At 52.1% G+C, this 23,089-nt stretch overlaps 1 protein-coding gene across 5 annotated transcripts in view; it reads left to right on the top strand.

The window, feature by feature from the left end:
- ASIC1 (acid sensing ion channel subunit 1) overlaps positions 1–23,089 on the top strand; it is a 44,826-nt gene that overhangs the window by 1,414 nt on the left and 20,323 nt on the right. For 3 of the 5 annotated variants that reach the window (XM_047742488.1, XM_047742487.1, XM_047742490.1), the window contains exons 2-3: positions 20,653–21,030; positions 21,688–21,883. In XM_047742488.1, coding sequence (XP_047598444.1) covers positions 20,669–21,030; positions 21,688–21,883 — 558 coding nt within the window. In that variant the 5' untranslated portion in view covers positions 20,653–20,668. Of the gene's footprint in view, positions 1–9,123; positions 9,227–19,340; positions 19,819–20,652; positions 21,031–21,687; positions 21,884–23,089 lie in introns of those variants that run through there. The other 2 variants (XM_047742486.1, XM_047742485.1) reach the window with 2 other exon arrangements.

The following is a 23,089-nucleotide window of genomic DNA, read 5'->3' as shown; positions in this document are numbered from 1 at the left end:
AGACTCTCCACGGAGCGGGGAGCCCCACCAATCCTAGGACCTTGAGATCGTGACCTGAGCTGAAGTTAGAGCTTAACCTTAAATGACTGAGCCACCCAGGGGCTCCGTCAGCCTTATTTCTTCCAATTTCTCTAAAAGAAGCTGCAAAGTATAGTGGTTAAATGGTTGAGCTTGGGGTTATACTGGCCCTGGTTCAAAGTCAACTTCTATCACTTACACCTGTGTGATAGGCAACTTGACTTCTCTGTGCCTCTGTTTCTCTGCCTATTAAATGGGGATGAGAATGATAGTGTGAGGGGCTGTTGGGAGGATTCAGTGAAACAGTGTTTGTGAAACTCGCAGCACATTGCCGGGCACAGAGTTAGTGCTTCATAAGTATCAAGTTACTATTTTTTTTAAAGATTTTATTTATTTGAAAGACAGAAATCACAAGTAGGCAGGGAGGCAGGCAGAGAGAGAGAGAGGAGGAAGCAGGCTCCCCAACGATGCGGGGCTGGATCCCAGGACCCTAAGATCATGACCTGAGCTGAAGGCAGAAGCTTAAGCCACTGAGCCACCCAGGCACCCCAAGTTACTATTTTGTGTCTACCTGTCCTCCTCTCCGCTTCTTTCAGTCTCTTGTCTTTTTTTTTTTTATTTTATTTATTTATTTATTTTGGAGAGAGAGAATCTTTTTTTTTATGATTTTATTTATTTATTTGACAGAGAGAGCTCACAAGTAGGTGGGGGGGGGGAGCAGGCTCCCCGCCAAGCAGACAGCTCGATGTGGGGTATGATCCCAGGACCCTGGGATCATGACCTGATCTAAAGGCAGAGGCTTTAACCCACTGAGCCACCCAGGCACCCCTCTTCTTTTTTTAAAACAATTTTTAAAATATTTTATTTATTTATTAGAGAGAGAGAACACACAAGAGGGAGAGGGAAAAGCAAACTCCCCACTGAGCAGGGATCCCAGGGAGACCAACAACACAGGACTCTATCCTAGGACCCTGGGATCATGACTTGAGTGGAGGGGCAGATGCTTAACTGACTGGGTCACCCAGGCACCCTTGTCTCTTTCTTCTTATGACCCTTCTCCCTCTCATCAAACAAAAACAAAAACAAATCTTCCCCAATACATGTTTCCCCATTTCACACCTAGGAATCACCCTCTCAAAATGAATAAAGTGTCAAACTAAATCAGACTATAATAGAACCAAGGCCCGTTCAGAAACACTAGGGCCTCTCCCAAGCACCCAGGAGCCTTGCTTAGGGGAGGGTTGTACTTATTGTACTGAACTCAACTCACCCAGATTCCAGTGTCTTTAAAAAAGAGAGACCACAGCTCGTTTAACCCTACTTTGTCCCATCTCTGACAACATGCCTGACCTTCAGGAGGTCTGCTCTACTGGTTGTTGTCAGATGTTGGTGTGCATTAGAATCCATTCCAGAGTATTGTTAAACCACAAATTGCTTGATGGGGCACCTGGGTGGCTTAGTTATTAAGCGTCTGCCTTTGGCTCAGGTCATGATCCCAGGGTCCTGGGATCCAGCCTTGTATGGGCTCCCTGCTCAGCAGGAAGCCTACTTCTCCCTCTCCTACTCCCCCTGCTTGTCCTTCTCTTGCTGTGTCTCTCTCTGTCAAATAAATAAAAATCTTACACACATACAAATACACACAGATTGCTGAGTTCCACCGTTAGGTTTTTTGGGGGGGGTTGTTTTGTTTTGTTTTTGCCCACTTTTATAATTTCTGATTCAGTGGGTCTTCGGCAGGACTTGAGAATTTGCATTTCTAACACATTTCCAGGTGATGCTTCTGCTCCTAGTCTGGGGACCACACTTTGAGAACCACTGCTCTCTAATAGCTATTCAATGAGAGAGGAAAATAACTGGTTCTTTAAAAAGATCAGAGATTTATGTAAATCATAGCAAGTATGGTACAACACCCTCACTAGCTATGTGAATTTAAACAGATCCTTTCCCTTCTAGCTGGTTTCATCATCTGTGACATGAGAAGTGGTTTAAATCTGTGGTTCCCAAACTGTAGCAGCCGTAGAGTGATCACAGGATTTTAGCTCCTGACCCCATGAATACTCTGAGGAACTGGTCTGTGTGTAAACTGTGTGATTGCTGGGGAAGAATAAAATATACATGAGTTTTAATGATGCAGTCCAAAATTCAGTCATTATGTATTTTTTCAACCAACACACATCCATATTTTTTTTTAAGATTTTATTTATTTATTTATTTATTTATTTTTTTTTTAAAGATTTTATTTATTTATTTGACAGAGAGAAATTACAAGTAAGCAGAGAGGCAGGCAGAGAGAGGAGGAAGCAGGCTCCCTGCTGAGCAGAAAGCCCGATGTGGGGCTCGAACCCATGACCTGGGATCATGACCTGAGCCGAAGGCAGCGGCTTAACCCACTGAGCCACCCAGGCGCCCCTTTATTTATTTATTTGACACAGAGAGAGAGAGATCACAAGTAGGCAGAGAGGGGCGGGGAGGGGAACAGGCTTCCAGCTGAGCAGAGGCGATTCCAGGACCCTAAGATCATGACCTGAGCTGAAGGCAGAGGCTTAACCCACTGAGCCACCCAGGCGCCCCAGCCAACACACATCCAAAATACAGTTTGGATACCTGGCTGGCTCAGACAGGAGAACGTGCAACTCTTGATCTTGGGTCGTGAGTTTGAGCCCCACGTTGGGCATAGAGTTTACTTTAAGAAAAAAAAAAAGCTGTTCACATGTCAGGATCATGGAAATTTTTTTGAAATTAAAAAGGTTGGAAACCTCTGCTAAAAATTCTCTGAGGGGCCTTTGACCTACTATCCTACACAGCTGAACTGGTGAGTGGGCTCTAGACCACCAGGGGGCGCTGAAGCCCGGGACGATGCGGAAACTGAGGCTCAAGGGCAGGAGGGCTGTTCCACAGTAGGGTGGGACCAAGATTCCAGTCCTGGGTCTATAGACCACATCGGAGACCTGTTACACATAGGCTCTGTAAGAGAGATGTATCTCTGGAGTTCGGAGAGGTAAAGGACCCAGAGGGGACAGTGACCTGTGTCCCAGGGCACTTAGCACGGTGCATACACCTGTGGTAGTGAGTGGTAATTCCCATCTGGTTGGACCTTGAGCTCCAGTCCCTAGCCTGCTGCATAGAACGGTCCTCACATTCCTCCTCTATCCTCGGGCAAGGGGAAGGGACTGAGGGAAGAAAAAGTACCAAACAAGGCACAGATGGCCATCCTGAGTGGCCATCGGCTCGGGAATTTGGCCCATGGCTCGGGAATGCAGGGAACTGGTAAAGACCTGTGGAAGCAGGGAAGCCTTTCTGAAGGTGGTGTTGAGGACAATCAGAGAGGAGCAGGAAGGTCAGTTCGGGCAAGGAGTTCTGTATAAAAAGGGAAATAATTATCGCTTGAGAATAGGAGGCAGCAGCTCACAGCAAGAGGGGAGGACAGGAGAGGCCAGCACCCTCCTCCACTCTCTCACCACACCCCCACCCCACCCTAGCCCTGCAGAACCCTGGGCAGAGCTCTGACCCAGCTCAGCCTCTCCAGTCAGGGATTTCTCCCTGGAAGGGCCAGAGGGAAGGGGGCTCCCACACACAAACCCCAGAGTCTGAGACTCATACGCAAACTGTCAGGATCCAGAAGACTTTCCAGCCCAGCCTGCAGGTATACACAGACACGTGCTCACAGTGATGGGATAGAGACTTTACACCACCCTAGAACTGACTCTCTCTCTCTCTTTCTCTCTCCGGCTTGATCTTAGCAGAACAAATGAAGAAGGACCCAGGGACCCCAGCCCCCTTGGGCCAGAGCACTGGACCTTCACCCATTATTCCTTTACGCTTGCTCTAGCTGGGCCACCTCCTTTTCCTCTCTGACCAAGCTCCTCTCATCTGCTGTTCCTCTCTTATGTATCCCAGCTGGCCCTAAGCAGTGAATTCCTTCCCACAACCACTCTGCCCTACATGGCTCCTCTTCCTCTGGGTACCACCCCAACCCCCAGTCTGCAAGTCTCCCAAGGCTTGTTCCTTTTGCCCTCTCACACCTCTGGCCCTTCCATGATACCTTTTTGAGGTTTGCCAAGCCTGAGTGCTCATCTAAGCAGAGAAGACCAGAAGGAGAGGCAGAAACACAGGGGGCATTCATATTGGCAAGGCTTCTCTGGACAGCAGAGTGGACAGCAGGACAGGCAGGCAGGCTGGCTACTCTGGAGAGGTTGTGCCCATCCTGCCTTCCCCCATCTCAACAGGACCATCTCCCAAGCTTAGAATTTTGGCTCCAGCATGCAAGCGTGTGTATACACACACACACACACACACACACACCCCACCACCACCACCACCAGCCTATCTGCTCTGCGGAAGTCGGCTTCCCTGGGGCCCCTAGGGCCTGTTTTCCCATTGCCCACCAAGGCTTTCCCACCTGCTTTCACAGGGAACCCTCAGTCATGGGTACCCCCCAGACATCTCCCAATTTTTGAGTCTTCCAGCTTTCTAGAGACAAGGCCATATCAAATTTGGGATCACTGCAGCTGCCCCATTTACAGCTGAGCCCCTGTACCTCCCTCCCACCTCAGCATATCCCTCCCGCCTCTGTGAAGCCTTCAAGGCTGGGAGGGAGGTCAGAATGGAGCCCATCTTGGCAAAATGAGAAAAGATTAGAGCAATACATTTGCTGTCAATGGCAATAAGGCTGCCTGAACAGGGGAAGAGGAATATTTGATTTCGGGCTCTCCAGGGGTCTTGGCAGAGGAACACTGGCAGCCCGCAGCCTCGGGCCTGATGGAGTGGGGAGGGCTGGTCCCAGCCCCAGCCAACTGGGGACCCCGGAGTCCCAGCCCTCCCATCTCCATATCGACCCTATCCTCTGCAGTCACCCGCAGGGTTGCGGCTCCCTCCTCCTGCCCCTCCCATCATTTCTCCCTTCCCACTGCCAAACTTGTGCTTCCCCTTGTGCTTCCCCGAAGCAGATTTTCCTACCCAGTGCAGGGTGATGGAGCAGAAAGAACCCTGCTCTAGGGGCTGGAGAGGAGGCCTGGGTTCTAACCCCCGTGCTGCGTCTGCGGACTTCAGGCAAGTCTCTGGGTGTCTCTGAGCCTGGGGCAGTGGGGGGTTGGGGGACCACAAGGCATTTGGCATCCTGAGGTCAGCTCAAGCCATTCACCACATCAGTGGTCTTGGGTCCCCGTCACTTAACCTCTCTGAGCTCCCAGTTGTTCATCTGTAAAGTAGGGATGAAGCAAATAATAAGGCCTATCTATGTCCTAGGGCAGTGGTGAGAGTCAACAAAGCCTCGGGCTAAGAAAACTGTAAACAAGTGTGGCATAGTGTTGTCTCCTTGTGGGAATTTCTGGTGTGTTCCCTGGCTGAGGATGGGCCTGAGATTCATCCAGAAGCTCTAGAGAGTTCCTTCCAGCCCTAGGATGTGGCTCTGGACCCCACCCTCCCCAGTGGGCAAAGGGAGTAGTTTCTCTGGAAAGGACAGATGAGATTTTGGGGGGACGGGTATCAAACAGGCCTGAACTGAGGAGGAGTTGACTCTCCTGGGCCAATCCTGAAAGACATTCTGGAGGGCAAGGTTTTAGAAGCAGCTGGTCAAGAGTGTCTCTTTCCGACCTCCTACCCTCATGTTTATAGGCTAACTGCCCCCTGGAGTTGTTCAATGGGTGCATATGAGGCAACTTCTGCCCAGCTTTCCCACAAATGGACAGGGTACTAGGCAGGAGAGGGCGCAGGGAGTCTAAGGAATGGAAGTAATATTCATTTCCAGGCTGCCTGGAAACATCTGCAGTGTTTTTCATGTCTACATCAGCCTGAGAAGGGGGCGTCACCAACATGAGGTTGGAAAACGTGCCCATTTGTATATGCTGGAAGGAACTGTGACTCAGGGGGGCTGGACAGCATCACCCCATGCTGCCTCTGATTGGAGCAAAAGGTCTGAAGCTTCAGCCCCAGGCTTGGTTCCTTTGGCGGAGCTGAGAACCTGGGCAGAGATTTAAGAGGATGGCACTGCTTAACCAACGGAGCACAGAGAATGCTTTGGAAAGTTTAGAGCCCTGCACAAATGCATTGTACCTTCATGAGCTGCTTTTCTGATTCCAACTTCATTTCCCACTGCCCCCCTGCATCGTCCTCCCCCCCGACCCCGGCCAGATCTCACTTTATTTTCCACCTGCACATCAGGCTAATTCATGTCTTTCCCTCCCCCATTGCCTATGCAGATCTCACCCATCTTTTGAGGCCTCCGTGAAGGCTTGCCTACCATGCAAAGTGGCAATAAGGATAGACTTCCTTGACTTACTGTTCATTTTTTATTAACGTGTCCTGATCCTACAAGAGAGTCCCCGACTCATTCTCTGAGGGTCCAGACTGTGGTGTTATCTCCTCCCTCTTTGTAATTTTGGGGCTTTGCATAGAGTCTGGTACGTATTGGGTGTTAGGAAAACATTTACAGCTGGAGGTGATGATTGTGGGGCTGGTGCTCATGAAAGAATTCAGAGTGGAATTTAAAGTCGAGGTGAGTGAGGGGGGCACTTGGATGGTGCCATCAGTTAGATGTCTACCTTCGGTTCAGGTTCTGATCCCAGGGTCCTGGGATCGAGCCCCGTGTCCAGTTTCCTGCTCAGTACAGTCTGCTTCTCCCTCTCCCTCTGCTGCTCCCCCTGTGTGTGCTCTCTCTCTTCTTCTCTGTGTCAAATAAATAAAATCTTAAAAAAAAAAAAAAGTAGATCTGGGGATGGTGGTGACCTTGCTGATAGCTGTAATGGCAGGTAGGCCGGCGAGTTGAGCGCAGTGGTGTTGGTAGGGATGGTGGCGACTTCAATGATATGAGTGTGAAGATGGCGGTGGTGATGGCGGTAATGATGGCAACAGTGGTGATGGTGATGGTGGTGGTGGTGATGGGGGCCGTATTAATTACCTGTGGCTGCATAACAAATTACCCCCAAAACTTAATGCTTTAAAACAACACACATGTATTATCTCATAGTTTCTGCAGGACAGGAGTCTGGGCATGATTTAGGTGGGTGCCTTGGGCTCCCTTTCTCTTAAGACTGCACCCAAGATGTCAGCAGGGGCTACAATCTCATGTGCAGTCTCCACCAGAGGAGAATCTGCTTCCAAGCTCATGCTCGTGGCTTCTTGGCAGGATTCTGTTCCTCTTGGGCTTGGGGGCCTTGCTGGGTGTTGGCCTGAGGCCTCCGTCAGTTCTTTGTCACCGCAGAGTAGCCGGCAACATAGCGGCTGGCTTTCCTCAGTGCAAGGGAGAGAGCACTCAGGCCAGAAGCTATGGTCCCGTCATAACCCAATCTTCACCTAACATCCCATCACCTCTGCTGTGTTCTATTCACTAGAAATGAGTCATTAAATATGGCCCACACTTTTTTTTTAAAGATTTTATTTATTTATTTGACAGAGATCACAAGTAGACAGAGAAGCAGGCAGAGAGAGAGAGGGAAGCAGGCTCCCTGCTGAGCAGAGAGCCCAATGTGGGACTCGATCCCAGAACCCTGAGATCATGACCCGAGCCGAAGGCAGCGGCTTAACCCACTGAGCCACCCAGGCGCCCCACCACACTTTTTTTTTTTTTTAAGATTTTATTTATTTGACAGACAGAAATCACAAGTAGGCAGAGAGGCAGACAGGGGGTGGGGGAAGCAGGCTCCCCACGGAGCAGAGAGCCCTATGTGGGGCTTGATCCCAGGACCCTGAGACCACCACCTGAGCTGAAGGCAGACGCTTAACCCACTGAGCCACCCAGGCGCCCCAATATGGCCCATACTTTTTATTTTTATTTTATTTTTTAAATTTTATTTTTTATAAACATATATTTTTATCCCCAGGGGTACAGGTCTGCTAATCGCCAGGTTTACACACTTCACAGCACTCACCATAGCACATACCCTCCCCAATATCCATAACCCCACCACCCTCTCCCAACCCCCCTCCCCCCATGGCCCATACTTTTTTAAAAAGTATTGCATATAGACACACACTGTTACATTAGTTTCAGGTGTATAACACACAGTGATTCAACTTCTCTATATGTCTGTTGTGCTCACCACAGTGTAACTGCCATCTGTCACCATACAACATGATTACAGTGCTGCTGACTCTATTCCCTATGCTGTGCCTTTTATTCCCAAGACTTAGTCACTCCATAACCAGAAGTCTGTATCTCCTACTCTCCATTTTGCCCACCACGCCCCCACCCATGCCTCTGGCACCCATCAGTTTGTTGTCTGTATTTATAGGTCTGATTCTGCATTTATTTTGTTTATTCATTTAGTGTTTCAGATTCCATATATGAGTGAAATCATACAGTATCTTAGTCTGACTTATTTCACTTAGCATAATACCCTCTACGTCCATCCATGTTGTAACAAATGGCATATCTCATCCTTTTTTAAGGCTGCATAATATTCTTTACACACACATACACACACTCCACATCTTCTTTATCTATTTGTCTCTTGATGGCCACTTTGGTTGCTTCCATATTTGGCTATTGTAAATAATGCTGCAGTAAATACAGCGTGCATTTTATCTTTTACATTAGTGTTTTTGTTTTCTTTGGGTGAGTACCCAGTAGTGCAATTACGGGATCATGGAATAGTTCTATTTTTAACTTTGTGAGGAACCTCCATACTGTTTTCCACAGTGGCTGCATCAGCTGGTGTTCCCACCACCAGTGCACAGGGGTTCCTCTTTCTCCACATCCTCGCCAACACTAACACAGCCCATACTTGAGGGGCTAGGATTACACAAGGGCACAAATATGGGGAGGCAGTGGCCAGTGGGAGTCACCTTAAAGGCTGCCTTCTACAATGGCAATGGTGATAATGATGATGGTGGAGGAGGAAAGATGGAGTGTGTGACTGCATCAGGGATGATGGTAGCGTATCAGAGAGTGAAAGTGTTAGTGTCCACATGAGAATGGAAAAGTGGATCCTCTGAACTAGATCTGGGCAAAGAAGTGTCGCTGACTAGAGCCAGAGATACAAGACCTACTCTCCTCCACTGCACTCTACCCCCATCCCGGTCTGGGTCCATATCCATTCCCCTAGAGTCCTCCCTACCCATTGCTTTCTTTGCCAATCACCCCCACCCTAAGCTGATGTTCTCTTTTAGGCAATTAATGAGCTAAGTAATGGCCAAATGGAGAGAAATTACCACCAGCAATCAAAGGAAGGAGAGAGAAGAGAGTGGTCAGAGGCCCAGGGGAGACAGAGAGGTACTGCAGGTTTGGGGGCTGGGCTGGAGTTCTCACAAGTTGGATAAAGTCATCCACCTGATTCTATACTGAGTCCCCATGTCCGTGGTCTCCGGCTCCACATTCCCATAGGACAAAGCCCACCACCACCATCACTTTATCTTCCCTCTCTCAATTCTTCACATAGGCTTTAGTCTAGAGCTTTGCTAAGCTCAGCGTAGCTCATTCTCTCCAGTCCCCCTGCCTCTAGCTCCTTCCTCTAATCTCTCCCCACTTCTGACTACCTGCTATTTCTTAAAATCTCCCCGATATTACCTCTGTTCTTTGATAAGCACAGAAGAAGCTCATCTTTTCTGATGTCTCATCCCTTCCATGACTATCACTAAGCCCCCCTAATCCTACCCCAATGCCATGGTTTTTAGGTCTGGTAAGCCAAAATAAAGCCTGTTATCTGGAGAAGTCTCTTTAAGCAGCCAGGTGACATTGGGTGTCAGGGACCCAAGTCCTCTTGTTATAGAAGCATCAGGTTGAGTGACAGGGGTAAACTATATTCAATTGGGAGTAAGGAGACCAGGATTCTAATCCCAGATTTGTCACTCACTAACCATGTCACTTCTGCTCAATGTCCTCATCTGTTTAATGGTGGTAGTTGAATGTGGAAGGTAGATCAGATGACCTCTACCCCGCCAGTTCTGAACTTCTCTGAGTCCCATGAGAATGGTAGAGGTTGAGTGGAGGATGATGGCCACGCTAGAAAGGCCAAGGGCCATGTGGCTGACCGAAGAGTGTCTGTTTGCAAAGGATAGTTAAACCTGGTCATAGTGGGGGGCCTTTGCTCTGTGCACCAAGGCCACCCCAACCTTCCTTTCCCGCATCTGCCCAGGCCCCCCACTCCCAGGTACATGACCTTCGAATTGCCAGCTCCCCTCTGGCCCTCATCAGCCTGTCCAGACAGTGCCCATCTGCCACTTTTGTCTCTAAGATATCACTCACCTCTTTTGTTTCCTTTCTTCTTCCCAACACACCCATATTTTTCCCACCCTGTTCAGACCTTAGCCTCTTCTCACCTGGGCCTCCAGACGACACACCTGACTGTCCTGATACCCCCCCCCCCCCGCTTCTTCTGCTGCACAACACCTCTCTCTCCTGGTTCTTCTCTTTGATCGATCTTCCTTAGTTCCCTTTCTCTTCTAGCCTCCTTTCCTGCCTCCTGTCCTGCTGCACACCCCTTAAATTTGGGTGAACTCCCTAACGCTTTGTCCCAGGCCATCTCATAATGGTAACATAATAACAAAAGCGAAAACAACTTGGATTTAGTGGTTCTTATATGCCACAAAGGACCTTCACATGTATTTTTATTTGATTCTCTGAGATAAACTATTCTCTTCCATTCAATAGAAGTCAATTTTGCCTTCATGGATTCTCTGAAAAATGTCCTTTCCTTTTTATTTCCATTGCCACTGCTTTAATTCAAGCCTTTAATGCCTCATCTTAGACCCTTGCTTCCGTGCCCGAGCTCACAATAGTGTGGGTCTTAGCGGCAGAGGAGAAGGGAAGGATGTAGTTCCCGTTAACCAACTGACCAAGGGCTTTGGACTTAGCTGAACCAGACCGGGCCCCACTCAGAACACAGTGGGCTGTACTGTAAAGATAAGGCACCTAGAAGTAGAGTCATTCTGGGGAAAAGATTAGGGTCACACACAAAAATTCAGCATCTGTGATTGGTCCAAGCATAAAGAGGACAGTTCCTGATGGAATAAGTGAAGGGCTGCATAATGAAATCCAGGAGAACCTCTCTGGAAACCCCACCCCGTCAGGACCCTGTGTCTGGTCCCAGATCAACTCCAGGCAAACCAATTTGCAAAGCACATTGAGCAGCTCTCAGATTGCTAGACTCTCTAGGTTAAGTCAGGACAATGCTACCCTAGGAAGAAAAGTGAATAAGAATGAAGAAAACAATATTAGAATTATTGAACAAAGAAACTTAAATCCATGATATTGTTTTTGTAGTGGGCTTTGGGGGGGGGCACAACCACTGTAATATTGTTTGGGTTTTTTTAGGATTTTTATTTATTTTTGAGAGAGAGAGAGAGAGACAGCGAGAGCTCGAGGTGGAGGGGGGAGGGGCAGAGGGAGAAGAAGACTCCCCGCTGAGCTGGGAGCCTGTTGTGGAATGCAGGACTCAACCCCAGGACCCTGGGATCCCCATCAGAGCCAAAGGCAGGTGCTTAATCAACCAAGCCACTTTGGTGCCCAGTACTATTGTTTGTTTTGTCTGCTCTTTAAGATGTTGAAAGTTTTTGGGGCGCCTGGGTGGCTCAGTGGGTTAAGCCACTGCCTTCGGCTCAGGTCATGATCTCAGGGTCCTGGGATCGAGTCCCGCGTCGGGCTCTCTGCTCAGCGGGGAGCCTGCTTCCCTTCCTCTCTCTCTGCCTGCCTCTCTGCCTACTTGTGATCTCTGTCTGTCAAATAAATAAATAAAAAAAAAATCTTTAAAAAAAAAAAAGATGTTGAAAGTTTTTAAGAAAACCTGATTTATGAAGAGTTTAATTAATTCCATTTGCAGTCAATGTTTAAATATTTGGGGAAATACAATTTGCCAAATTCATAAGTTTTTGATTTATTGGTTATATAAGTGGTATGAGAATATTTAGGGGAATATTAATAATTGAATACAGATTAATAAATTGGACATCAAAGTAGGAAAAATAATGAATATTCCCCTCCATGCCCAAAAATGCTTGAGATATTAAAGAATTTATCATCCTAAACTTACCATCTGTGATTTCTCCTGTCTTCAATTAATTCCCATCCTCTTGCCAAGGCCTCTGTGACCCCATTTGCTCATCTATATAATGGGATAATATTACTACTTAGAGGGTAGCTTTGAGGATTAAGTGAGAAAATTGCTTCCATAGCACTTAGAACAATACCCAGGGCACAGCAGCTCAATAATGTTGGCTATCTTTATCTTCCCCCGGTACCACTTTGATCATACCTCCTCCTGCTCGGAACCCTGCAACTGCTCCCTAATGACCACAGACAAATGCAAGCTCCTTCCACTTATCAAGAACCTTCATGTCCTCACCTCTGTCTGCTTTCCAGCCTTGGCCCTCACTATTCCCCCTCACCCACCAGACAAAATTACTACCTCTTTGCTTTACTCTCATCCTCTATGATCATTTCTCCCATTTCTTCCTCCTCCTAAAATGCCTTGCCTCCTTCCTATGCCATTATGGCTACGTCAAACTCCTACTCATGCTTCAAAACCCATCTCAAATGCTCCATCCTCCAGGACACTCTCTTGGTCATCTTCAACTCTCTTCCTCCTCGGAGCACTTGACTGGTAGCTCTTTCCTGGCAAGCATCACATTCTGTCATGCATCCCAGTCAGTTACTTCTGTGTCTGGTCCTCCCAGTAGGGCCATAAGCTCATTGAACGTGAGACTGACTTGTAATACAGATCTTGGGGAACACATGGCTGCCCGACCCAGGTCCTGGTGCATAATAGGTGCTCTGTGAACAGATGTTAGATTCCTCTAGCTCAGGGTGATTGTGTCAGAAGCAGCAGGGACCTTCAGACTCCTCAGGCCAGTGTCCCCACATAGACCATAGTGGCACAGGAAACAGAAGGAGCCAGCCGTCTGTGGGTGCCAGGGCCCCCAGGGCAGATGGGAAAATGGCAGAGCCATGTTCCAGGAGCACGCAGAGCCATCTCTGCTCAGCTCATCAGCATTCCCCCAGACATTCACCCCTCAGTCAGTCAACCCTTCTTTCTGGACTCTGGTGTGCCAGGCCCCGCATGAGGTGTGACAGACACCAGTGCTGGTACCACTTCCTGAAGAGGTATGCCCGCGTGCCTGCTGCTGCGGTGTGTATGCGTATGTGTGCCCACACGTGCGCCCCACGTGCCCGGGTTGCCTTCTCCCGACAAACTGAGCAGTCTGTTAGCCCAGGCTGAGAGGGCTGCCTTTTACCCTGTTTCCAAACAACTCCCTTTTCTGCGCCAGAGCCCTGCTTCTCCCTTCTGTTGGCCCCCTCGCCTCCTCCTCCCTCTGTTGGGGCTGCCGCTGATGATGAAATTTGGCTTGCAACACCCTCTTCCTCCCCTTCCTGCAGGCCCCGGAGAGGATTAAGCCGCTGGAGTCTGAAATCGGAAAGATCCCAGCCTCGGCTCCCCAGCACCTCCCCATGCCCCCTCCTCCTCCCCGCCCATGCAAAACCAGAAAATTAATCTCCCCTTCTGCCTGTGATATGGCGGGCTGCATTACAAGCTGGGCGTCGAGATAAAGCGGGGAGCCGCGGGATGGCGGCCCAGCGCAGGGGCCCCGGGTGGGGCCGGCCTGGGAGATAAGGGCCTCCCAGCGCCATGAATTATTCACTGGCACTGCCTCCTCCGGCTCAAAGGCTGCCCTGAGCGCTGAGATTGCGCCTTCCAGAGGGGCCTGGGTGAAGTGGGAGGAGGGTCCAGGGGAAGACAAGGGCTGCAGGAGGGTCCTTCTGGGTTGGGGCGGGGGGGGGGGGGGGGGGGGGGGGGGGGGGGGGGGGGGGGGCAGGGGCGGGGAGGACTGTGCTCACTTGAGGGACAGTTGAGAGACAGAAGCGCCCCACAGGGCCAACTGATGCAGAGGATGGAGGATGTCCCCAAGCCCAAGGGGCCCTCAGACCCAGCTATGGCCCCCAGGGATGCTCCTCATTTATGCAACTCACTAAACACTTCTGAACAGATATAAGTGCCGGGCCAGGGCCAAGTCTGGCATCCTGGAGCTGCAGATGCCATCCCTCCTGCCCTCAGGGTACCCAGGATCCAGGGCGCCTACTGAGTGTGGGTGGAGCACAGTCATCCCCCTCCCCTTCCACCTGCCTTGTCTACAGCCCTTGTCCCCTTCCCCTCTGTGGGGTCTAGACAGCCACTACCCACTCTAGTAAAGCATTTCACCTTGGTGGGGGTGGTGGTACAAGGGGATGACACAGGACGGACCTGCTCTCAGGGCAGCGGGAGCTCAGGAAACAGAGACGGAGGCAGCTGGTGCAGCAGGGGAATGGGAGGTCTGTGCTAGGGTGAGGGATTAACCGGGAAAGTTTCCTGGAAGAGGAAAAGGCCCAGGTACTCTGCAGGTCTTTTGTTTCTCCTTTGTTCACTCTTCAAAGACCCAGAATTTTAAAGCAGGGAAGGGACCTTAGTGGTCTCTTCCCTATCTGGCAGTCTCTGTTACCACCTTCTCCTCACCCTTTCTCTCCGCCTCAATCTCTCTTCCCTCCCGCTCCTCCCCCACCCCGTCTGCTCTTTTAATCTCTGCCTTGGCCCCAATTTCTCCATCTCTCTCTTGTACTGCCTTCCTCTGTCTCTTCATCTCTCTGTTTTCTCTTTAATCATCCCTTTCTTCTGAAGCTGCGACTCCCCAAGTGTTATGATGACATACAAATGTATGATGGAAGAAAGGTGCCCATCTGCTGGCCCCCTTCCCCGAGAGTGAGGGAGAAAAAAGAAAGGTCCGGGAAGGTCCTGGATGTGCACAAGAACTGCCAAGACCCTGAGAATATCAGCAGAAGGAGTTTGGGGAGAAAGCCCCCCCCCCCCCGCCAGAAGCAGTGACACAGGAAAGAGATAGAACCTCCCCACCCCGAGAGCCAGGAGTGAGAGGTGCTGGGAGAAGGTAAGGACCAGAGGAGACCGGAGACCCCTTCAAGTTACAAAAGTGGGGGCCCAGACTGGCAGGGGACCTTGAACCCCCTGATGCCTGGAGCCCCGCAGCACTCCGAATGAGTGAACAAGCCACATTCTCTGAGACCCACATTCAAGTTGGAGAGGGAGGAGTGAGGACGGGAGAAGGAGAAGGGGTGGAGAATGAAGTGGGGCCAGAGTAAGAGGAGGACATGGGGAGAAGGGTGAGCCCCGAAGGATGGAAGAGGCAATGACTTGGGTGGGAAAGGGAAAGGGAAAGAGAAAGGGAAAGGGACTACAAGCTAAATGAGGGAGGAGAGATCAGAGATAGGAGCAGGGAAGAAGAAAGGAAGACAGCACGGGGTTGAGGGGAAAGGGCGAGGGTAGCAGAGAAATGAGCGAGGAGGGTAAGAGAAGCATCCGGACCAGAAAAGAGAAAGCAGAGGGGGAAAGAGAAGGATGGGGGGGCAACATGGAACCCAGAGGGGTGAGGGAGGGATGTGTTGATGGGTCCCATCAGCCTCAGGTCCACAGCCCCTTCCCACCCGCCTGCTAATTAACTCCTTAATTGTCTCTGCATTTGCTGAGCCGGCAGATGAAGTGGATGCAGACAGATTGGGACTTGTGTGATTTCACGCATGGGGGAGCAGAGAAGAGCTGCCTGGGAGTCCCAGGGGGCTTTGCCCCCCTCTTTGCCTTCCTCCCTTCCCCCTCATCTCTGAGAGGCTGGAGGGTGCTTCTGTACCTAGAGCAGATGGGGCCATCTGCAAAAGAAGTGTCCATGGGGAATTTGCCCCCATCAGCCTCTCAGGAATGAAAATAGTACTTGCTACTATTGACGGAACACCTCCTGTTTACTAGGCACACATTATTTCACCATTGTGAGCTTTAGCCAGATTTTATGGCTTGTTGAAACAGTGAGGCTCAGACAGGTTAAGTAACTTGTCCATAATTACACAGCTGTGGTGTCACAGAGGTGAGATTTGAATCCCAGGTCGGCAGAATGACAAAGCTCTGGTGACAGGGGTAGAGGGGTTGGGGGAGTGGGGAGAAAGGGCACTGAGGTCTAGGGACTACAGGAGCCAGAGAGGAGGGAAGTGTGGGCAAGGGATTGGGAGGAGGCTGAAGGAGCTAGGATCCATCACATCCTGCATAAGAGGTAGGTGGGTCCAGAGAGGAGAAGGGAACAGTTCGACACTAATCGCAGTCCTTGGATCCCTCAAGTGTCATCTTGCTGAAGCCAACTTCCCCTTTTCCTCATCACTGCAGCCCAAACCCCTGTCAGTATGACTTGCCCCTCAGCCACTCTATGCTGGCCCATCCCTCACTTTTACTCCTGACCTTGGAGCTAGAGTCACTTGTCAACACATTCACCTCTCCCTTGACACTGGGAAATTTTGAAGACAGTGACTATGCCACTCCTCCCAATGTCCCCAGGGCCAATGCTGGGATTTCACACAGTGTAGGTTTGCTGAAATGTACAGGGCAGGGATGGGGGGGTGGGATCTCTGCGGGAATCCATCTCCCCCCAAATGAAAAGGAAACAATAACGTTATGTTCTTATGTTGTGCATAAGAAAGAACTTCCAGGGGCGCCTGGGTGGCTCAGTGGGTTAGACCGCTGCCTTAGGCTCGGGTCATGATCTCGGGGTCCTGGGGTCGAGCCCCACATCGGGTTCTCTGCTCAGCGGGGAGCCTGCTTCCCTCTCTCTCTCTGCCTGCCTCTCTGCCTACTTGTGATCTCTCTCTGTCAAATAAATAAATAAAATCTTTTTAAAAAAGAAAGAAAGAAAGAACTTCCAGAGTGCCTGGCTGTCTAAGCTGGCTAAGCGGCTGCCTTGGGCTCAGGTCATGATCTCAGGATCCTAGGATGGAGCTCAGCCTTTGTAGCTCCCTGGGCTGGGAGATGAGCTCCCTGCTCAGCAGGGAGTCTACTTCTCCCTCTGCCCTTCTCCCACCCCCACTTGTGTGTGCTCTCTCTCCCTCTCTCTCTCTCTCTTTTTTAAGATTTTTAAAAATTTATTTCAGAGAGAGAGTGTGTGTGGGGAGGGTTGGGGGGCACAGGGAGGGGAAGAAGCAGGCTCAGCACAGTGCACATGACTGAGGGCCGGAGCCTCGGACCCTGGGATCATGACCTGAGCTGAAGCCAGACACCCAACTGACTGAACCACCCAGGTTCCTGCTCTTTCAAATAAATAAAATATTTAAAAACAAAAAAAGAAAGACTTCTAAGTCTGGGTCTGTCATACAAGGAACCATACTGAAGCCTTGATTTAGACCTATGGATTCTCAGGATCAAGGGTTTCTCAAGACCAGCTGCTATATAGTAGAGGTCTTGAAAAGTTGGGAAATCTGAGTCCCACATTCAGAGATTCTGATTTAATTGGACTAAGTGGAGCCAAAGCACCACTTTAAAATCTTCCTAGGTGATTCAGATGTGTAGCCTGGGTTGAGAAACACTCTCAGATTCTGCCCTCATTTGGCTGCTCTGGTGCTTTTGTGGCTGGATCTAAACACTCATACTACTAATAATAGTTACTTATTGGAGATTTACTAGGTACAAGCTAAAGTGCAAGCACTTTTTATGCATTAGCTTATATAATCCTCAGAAATTCCTGTGAAATAAATCTTATCCCCATCTTACAGATGAGGAAACTGAGCTCAGAGAGGTCAAGAGACCTGCCCATCCTAATGAATGTCAGGGCCCATTCTGGAAGCTGAGATTACCTGATTCACAACTTTATCTTCCCTCAGACTCTTGAGGCTGCTTGTTGGCCTCGATTAGTCCTTGTCTGCCTCCACCTCACCTCATCACCTTCCTTCCACCCCCGCTGCTCCCTCAATAACATCCCAGGTGACTGAAGCAATTTGCAGCCATTTGAGGAAGCTCCATGTGTCACTCAACCTGCGAGGGTGGGGACTTATGGGAATTGCAGATGCTCCAAGATGGTCCTCCCCTCCCCTGAGACACTTGGAATTCAAGAATCCAGCCCCAACCCCCCCACCCCACCCCGTGTCCCTGTTCAGGGCCAAATTCCCACTCTCAAATGCCCCCTTGGGTTGATTCTAAGTATCTGGAATAGCGCTGCCACCCAGTGGCTGCCCAGGGATATGGCAGCCCGCCAGCACTGTCTGGTGCTGCTGGACAGCTCCCCAACTCAAGACCAGAACCCAAGATCCTCCCTTCCCCTCCGCAGCACCATGAGCAGACCCCTAGTAAATGGATCCCACTCTCCCTCCTGGGGTCTAAGTCCCCACTCCCTCTAGGGATCTCCAGCTCCCTTCTCTCGTTTCTCACGTACCCCTTGCCCCCAACACCTTACAACTTATCCAACTTCTTTCCATTGTGCCAGACTCTTCTTATTACAGGTTCTTTCTTCTCACTTAAAGCCCTGGGAACACACCTCTCACCTTCCTTCTGCCAGAGCTGTGCCAACCTGCAAGTGGATTGGAGGAGATGCTAGAGATAGAATTCTGGTCCCCCCACACCTCCCTCCTCATCACCTGACACCATCAGACCTCAACAGTCTCCATGCTAAGAGCCCCTAATGAGCATCAGCAAATTAACAACTTCCCTTTGATTGCTCCTTCTCTGTTAATTGGATAGGGACGGCCCCCCCCAAGGCCTCTCAGTGAGGAGAAGGGAGGGAGAAAGAGGAGGAGAGAAGTGAGAGCTATAGGAGCAGCCCCCAGACCTCGGCTTAGTGCCCCAGAATTCTGCTCCATTCCTGAGTACAGCTCCTCCTTCCATCCCTTCCTCATCCTGTCCATCCCCACCCCTCTAACCCTCCACCTTCCCACCTCATCCCACCGCCTTCCCTTTCCTTGCTTCTTGACTTCTGTCCAAATTCCCTTGATCTCTGGCTATCTCTTCGTCCTTCTCTATGGAGAAGGTTTAGAGGTTTAGCAGTGAGGGGCTGCAAACATTCCACCCCATAAAGGCAAGCACAAGGCTACAAAGATGGGATTTGGACAGCCAAGCTGTATGTTTGTTTATGTATGTGCATGTGTGTACATGTCACACATAGATGGGAGCAGGGATAAGAACAGGTGAATAAGTGTAAGCTCCTGAGTGCCTACCCTGTAGGCCAGGCCTCTGGAAAGTGTGGTGTCTGTGGGGTGTGTGTGTGTGACTGAGTGGCGTTGTGTGACTCTGGTCTTATGTGTGTCTGTGTCTCCACACGAGCAAGTGCTTGAATCAGTCAAGTGTGACTCGGAGCTTGCGTGTATGTGTGTGTGTGTGTGTGTGTGTGTGTGCGCGCGCGCGCACGCGCGCGCACGCGTGGGCCACCAGAGGAAGCAGCAGCAAGAGGCAGGAGCATCGATCCGAAGGAGACAGCGCGGGGAGGGGGACGCTGGGGGCAGACTCCCTCCCTCTCGCGCGCGGGGGCGCGCGCACGCGCGCGCACACACATAACACACATAGTCGCACACACAAGCCATAAGGCCTCGCAGGCAGGGAGACAGCTCCGGGACCGGAGGGAGGCAGAGCCGCCGAGAGCGGCCGGGAGGAGGGGGCGAGGCAACGCGGGGAGCCCTCGGTCCCGCTCCCGCGTCCGGGGCCCCCGCGCGCACACCGGCCCAGAGACACCCTCGCAGACACTCGTAGGCGCGCACGCGCACCCTCTCCCCTCCCCCTTCCCTCCCGCCGCCTCCCGGCCGGACGATGGATCCCTGCAGATCCCGGGGCTGAGAGCACCGCGCACCGCGCCGAGCCCGGGCGGACCGAGCCGAGGCAGGCGAGCGAGCGAGCGCGCGCCGGCGAGCGGACGGAGCCGAGCCGAGCCGGGCCGGGCTGGCCGCTCCCTGCAGGGCTCTGCGCGGCGTGCCGCGGCAGCCGCGGGCTCCCGCTCCGGGCCATGAGCCCCTCCGCGCCTCGGCGCTGACCCGCGTCCGGCCCCGCGCCCTAGGACCCGCCACCGCTTGCCGGGTTCCCGAAGCCCCCTCAGGTGGGTCTCCGATACCCCCGCCTTTGGCTGCGGGACTCCCCGGCGCCCCGAAGCCGGGACTTTCCTCCCCTCTCGCTTTCCCCAGCTGCTGGGGCGGCTCGGTGGCTGGGGAGGGGGGCGGGGGCCGAGCAGGGGATCTGGCTGCGTCGGAAAGCTGGACTGGAGGGGGGTTGCGTCCGGGGCGGGGACAGCTAGCTGTCATAGGGAACCGCGCCCCCCCACCGTGCATCCACCTCGGGCTGCCCTCCACCCCCCAGCCCCCACCCCAAACATAGACACAGCCTGCGCGGTTAGGAGAACTGGAGACGCCCGCAGGTGAGGACTCGGGCTGGGCCCCTCCCCACCTCCCTAGGGGGATTTTAGCCCAGGTTTAGCTCACCCGGGTGAAAACCCAGTCCCGGGATCACCCTTGACCAGGAGCTCCGGACCCTGGGTTCTGTCCTGCTGGGGGAGTTATCCTCTCCAGGATGGGGTGGACATCCCTGTCCCAGAGTGACCCCACATCTGGAGGGAACTCCTGTGCTGCCCGTGGAAAAATATTGGGACTTCCCTCTCACTCTCGGATGACTACCTCTGGGGTCTCCCCTGGCCTGGGAAGCTTTCCCGGGAGAGCATTCTCCTGGCCTGAGCTGACCCCAGAGCCCCTATCTTTGAAGGAAGCCTTTTCTAGGAGCGTGTCCCTTGGGCAGCCACCTCTGGGCTCACACACGAGGGAAGTGTCCTGCCCCGGAGGCAGTGACCTCTGGCAATGGGGATTCCGATTGGATGCTTTTGCAGGACCCGGGTGTGGACCTTTATCTCAGGATGGTAACAGAATACCCCCTCCTTCCCTAGGATCCCCTCGGTCAGGATGGAACTGAAGGCCGAGGAGGAGGAGGTGGGTGGCGTCCAGCCGGTGAGCATCCAGGCCTTCGCCAGCAGCTCCACGCTGCACGGCCTGGCCCACATCTTCTCCTACGAGCGGCTGTCTCTGAAGCGGGCACTGTGGGCCCTGTGCTTCCTGGGCTCCCTGGCTGTGCTGCTGTGTGTGTGCACCGAGCGAGTGCAGTACTACTTCCACTACCACCACGTCACCAAGCTTGATGAGGTGGCTGCCTCCCAGCTCACCTTCCCCGCTGTCACGCTGTGCAATCTCAACGAGTTCCGCTTTAGCCAAGTCTCCAAGAATGACCTGTACCACGCCGGGGAGCTGCTGGCCCTGCTCAACAACAGGTGGGCAGCTCCCACCCGGCCAGCCTCCTGCAGGGTCCCCAGGGCGCATGCCTCTCAGCTCCTGGTGACCCCCAGCAGGGTGCTTGCCTCTCAAAACCCACTCTCTAGAGCCCAGACCACCCTGTCTCCCCGCCCACCCCCAAACCTGCCACTCACAGCAAAGGAATTGCGGGACTGAACAAAGCAGTTAAGGGCACCCTATCTCTGATCCCAGCATAGTCCCCAACAGCTCTGCCCCTGCCCAGCCTGAGCTGTGAGACATCAGCAGCCTCTCGGGAGACCTTTGCCACCCTCCCACTCACTGTGTCTTGCTCCTCATCTCATTTGAGGGATGGGGGCAGACCATCTTTAAAGAGTGGAGATTGAGTATATAAGACAGCTCCTGCCATGATCTCTCTGCCCATCCCTCCCTTACCCACGCAGCCACTGTTGATCGATTGTACTGTCTTCTCAGACCCCATGGGGCAGGTCCTCAGGACACACCCAGCCCTTCTGTGCCTATGCCCAGGCCTGATCCCTGGGGCTGATGGCTGCCCTCCTCCCTGCCCAACCCCCATCACCTCCCCTGCTGAGGTTGGGTATGGGACCCGGAGGCCAGATGGAGGCAGAGACCTGAAAGTCATGCTGATCCATTCGCCGCTCACCCCTGGGCTCCAGGTATGAGATACCAGACACGCAGATGGCAGATGAGAAGCAGCTGGAAATCCTGCAGGACAAGGCCAACTTCCGCAGCTTCAAGCCCAAGCCCTTCAACATGCGGGAGTTCTACGACCGTGCAGGGCACGACATTCGAGACATGCTGCTTTCCTGCCACTTCCGGGGGGAGGTCTGCAGCGCTGAAGACTTCAAGGTGGTGAGTGAATCCCCTGGTGTGGAGCAGGAGTCAGTCCTGGAGGAGGAGGAGGAGAGGATTAGGAGCCTGTGGGCCTTCCACCAAGCTTGCTGCTCTGGAAGAGGAAGCTGCATGTCCCCTGGGTTTGCTTCTGTCCAGAGGAGACTTGGTTCAGTACAGGGGTCCATTTGCTCTGTGTGAGGGTCTCAGCATCAGCCTCGTGTCCACGAGGACAGGAAAGTGAGCACTCAGTGCACAACACACAGAGGTGCACACAGGCACAGACACAGACACACATGGAGCCTGGTGTGCCACACGCCATCCCCCCCACCCCCCGCCAGTTCTAGCTTCCCTTCTGGGCCACAGGTGTCAGAGCTGGACGTGGGGGTGGGGAAGCTACAGTCTTGTTACTTGAAATGAGGGCTGAGGACCAACATCTGGAGATGAAAAGAACTGCAGGGCTTAGCCACCCCACTTCCCAGACCTACTGATTCAGGACTGGCATTTTAACGGGTGATTTGAATTTAAGTTGGAGAAGCACTGTGACACAAGGGAAGTAAGGGAAGCTTTCTCTTACATAGCTAGACAGGTAATTCTCTCTGGGCCACCCCTGCCACACACACACATGCATACTGTCTGATTGGGTTCCGCCCTGGTCAGCGAGAGCCAGGGTCTAAGGAATTGAGAGATTATTTAGGGTACATAGTCATGACCAAACTGGAGGGTCCCTTTGCTTCTTTTTTTTCCCCCCATCATCTCTTTACTTCTTAAAATGGAGATGCCCCAGGGGCACCTGAGTGGCTCAGTCGGTTAAGCAGCTGCCTTGGGCTCAGGTCATGATCCCCAGGGTCTTGGGATTGAGCCCAGCAGCATCTTGTCAAGGGAACCTGCTTCTCTCTCCCTCTGCCTGCTGCTCCCCCTGCTTTTGAGTGTGTGCTCTCTATCTCTGTCAAATAAATAAATAAAATATATATATTTTTAAATGGAGTTAGCCCGCAGACCCACCCACCACTGCCCCCAAGATGGGGCTGCCTCGAAGCCAGCATCTTGGAGAGGGTTAGGGAAATGGACTGGGATCTCGTGTGCCAGGTGATCCTGGGCAAGTCACACAGGTTCCTGAGAGCTTACAACCAGACAGAGGCTGGAGAGGGACAGAGGACCCGAAGCCAGATGTGAAAAATAACACCAGATGAGAGAATGATGCTCTTAACTCTTCAGAAGACTCTG

This window comes from Lutra lutra, chromosome 8 (assembly GCF_902655055.1).
Source record: "Lutra lutra chromosome 8, mLutLut1.2, whole genome shotgun sequence".
Lineage (NCBI taxonomy): Eukaryota > Metazoa > Chordata > Mammalia > Carnivora > Mustelidae > Lutra > Lutra lutra.
Note: the sequence above shows the minus strand (reverse complement) of the source record. Positions and strands in the feature narration are given on the sequence as shown.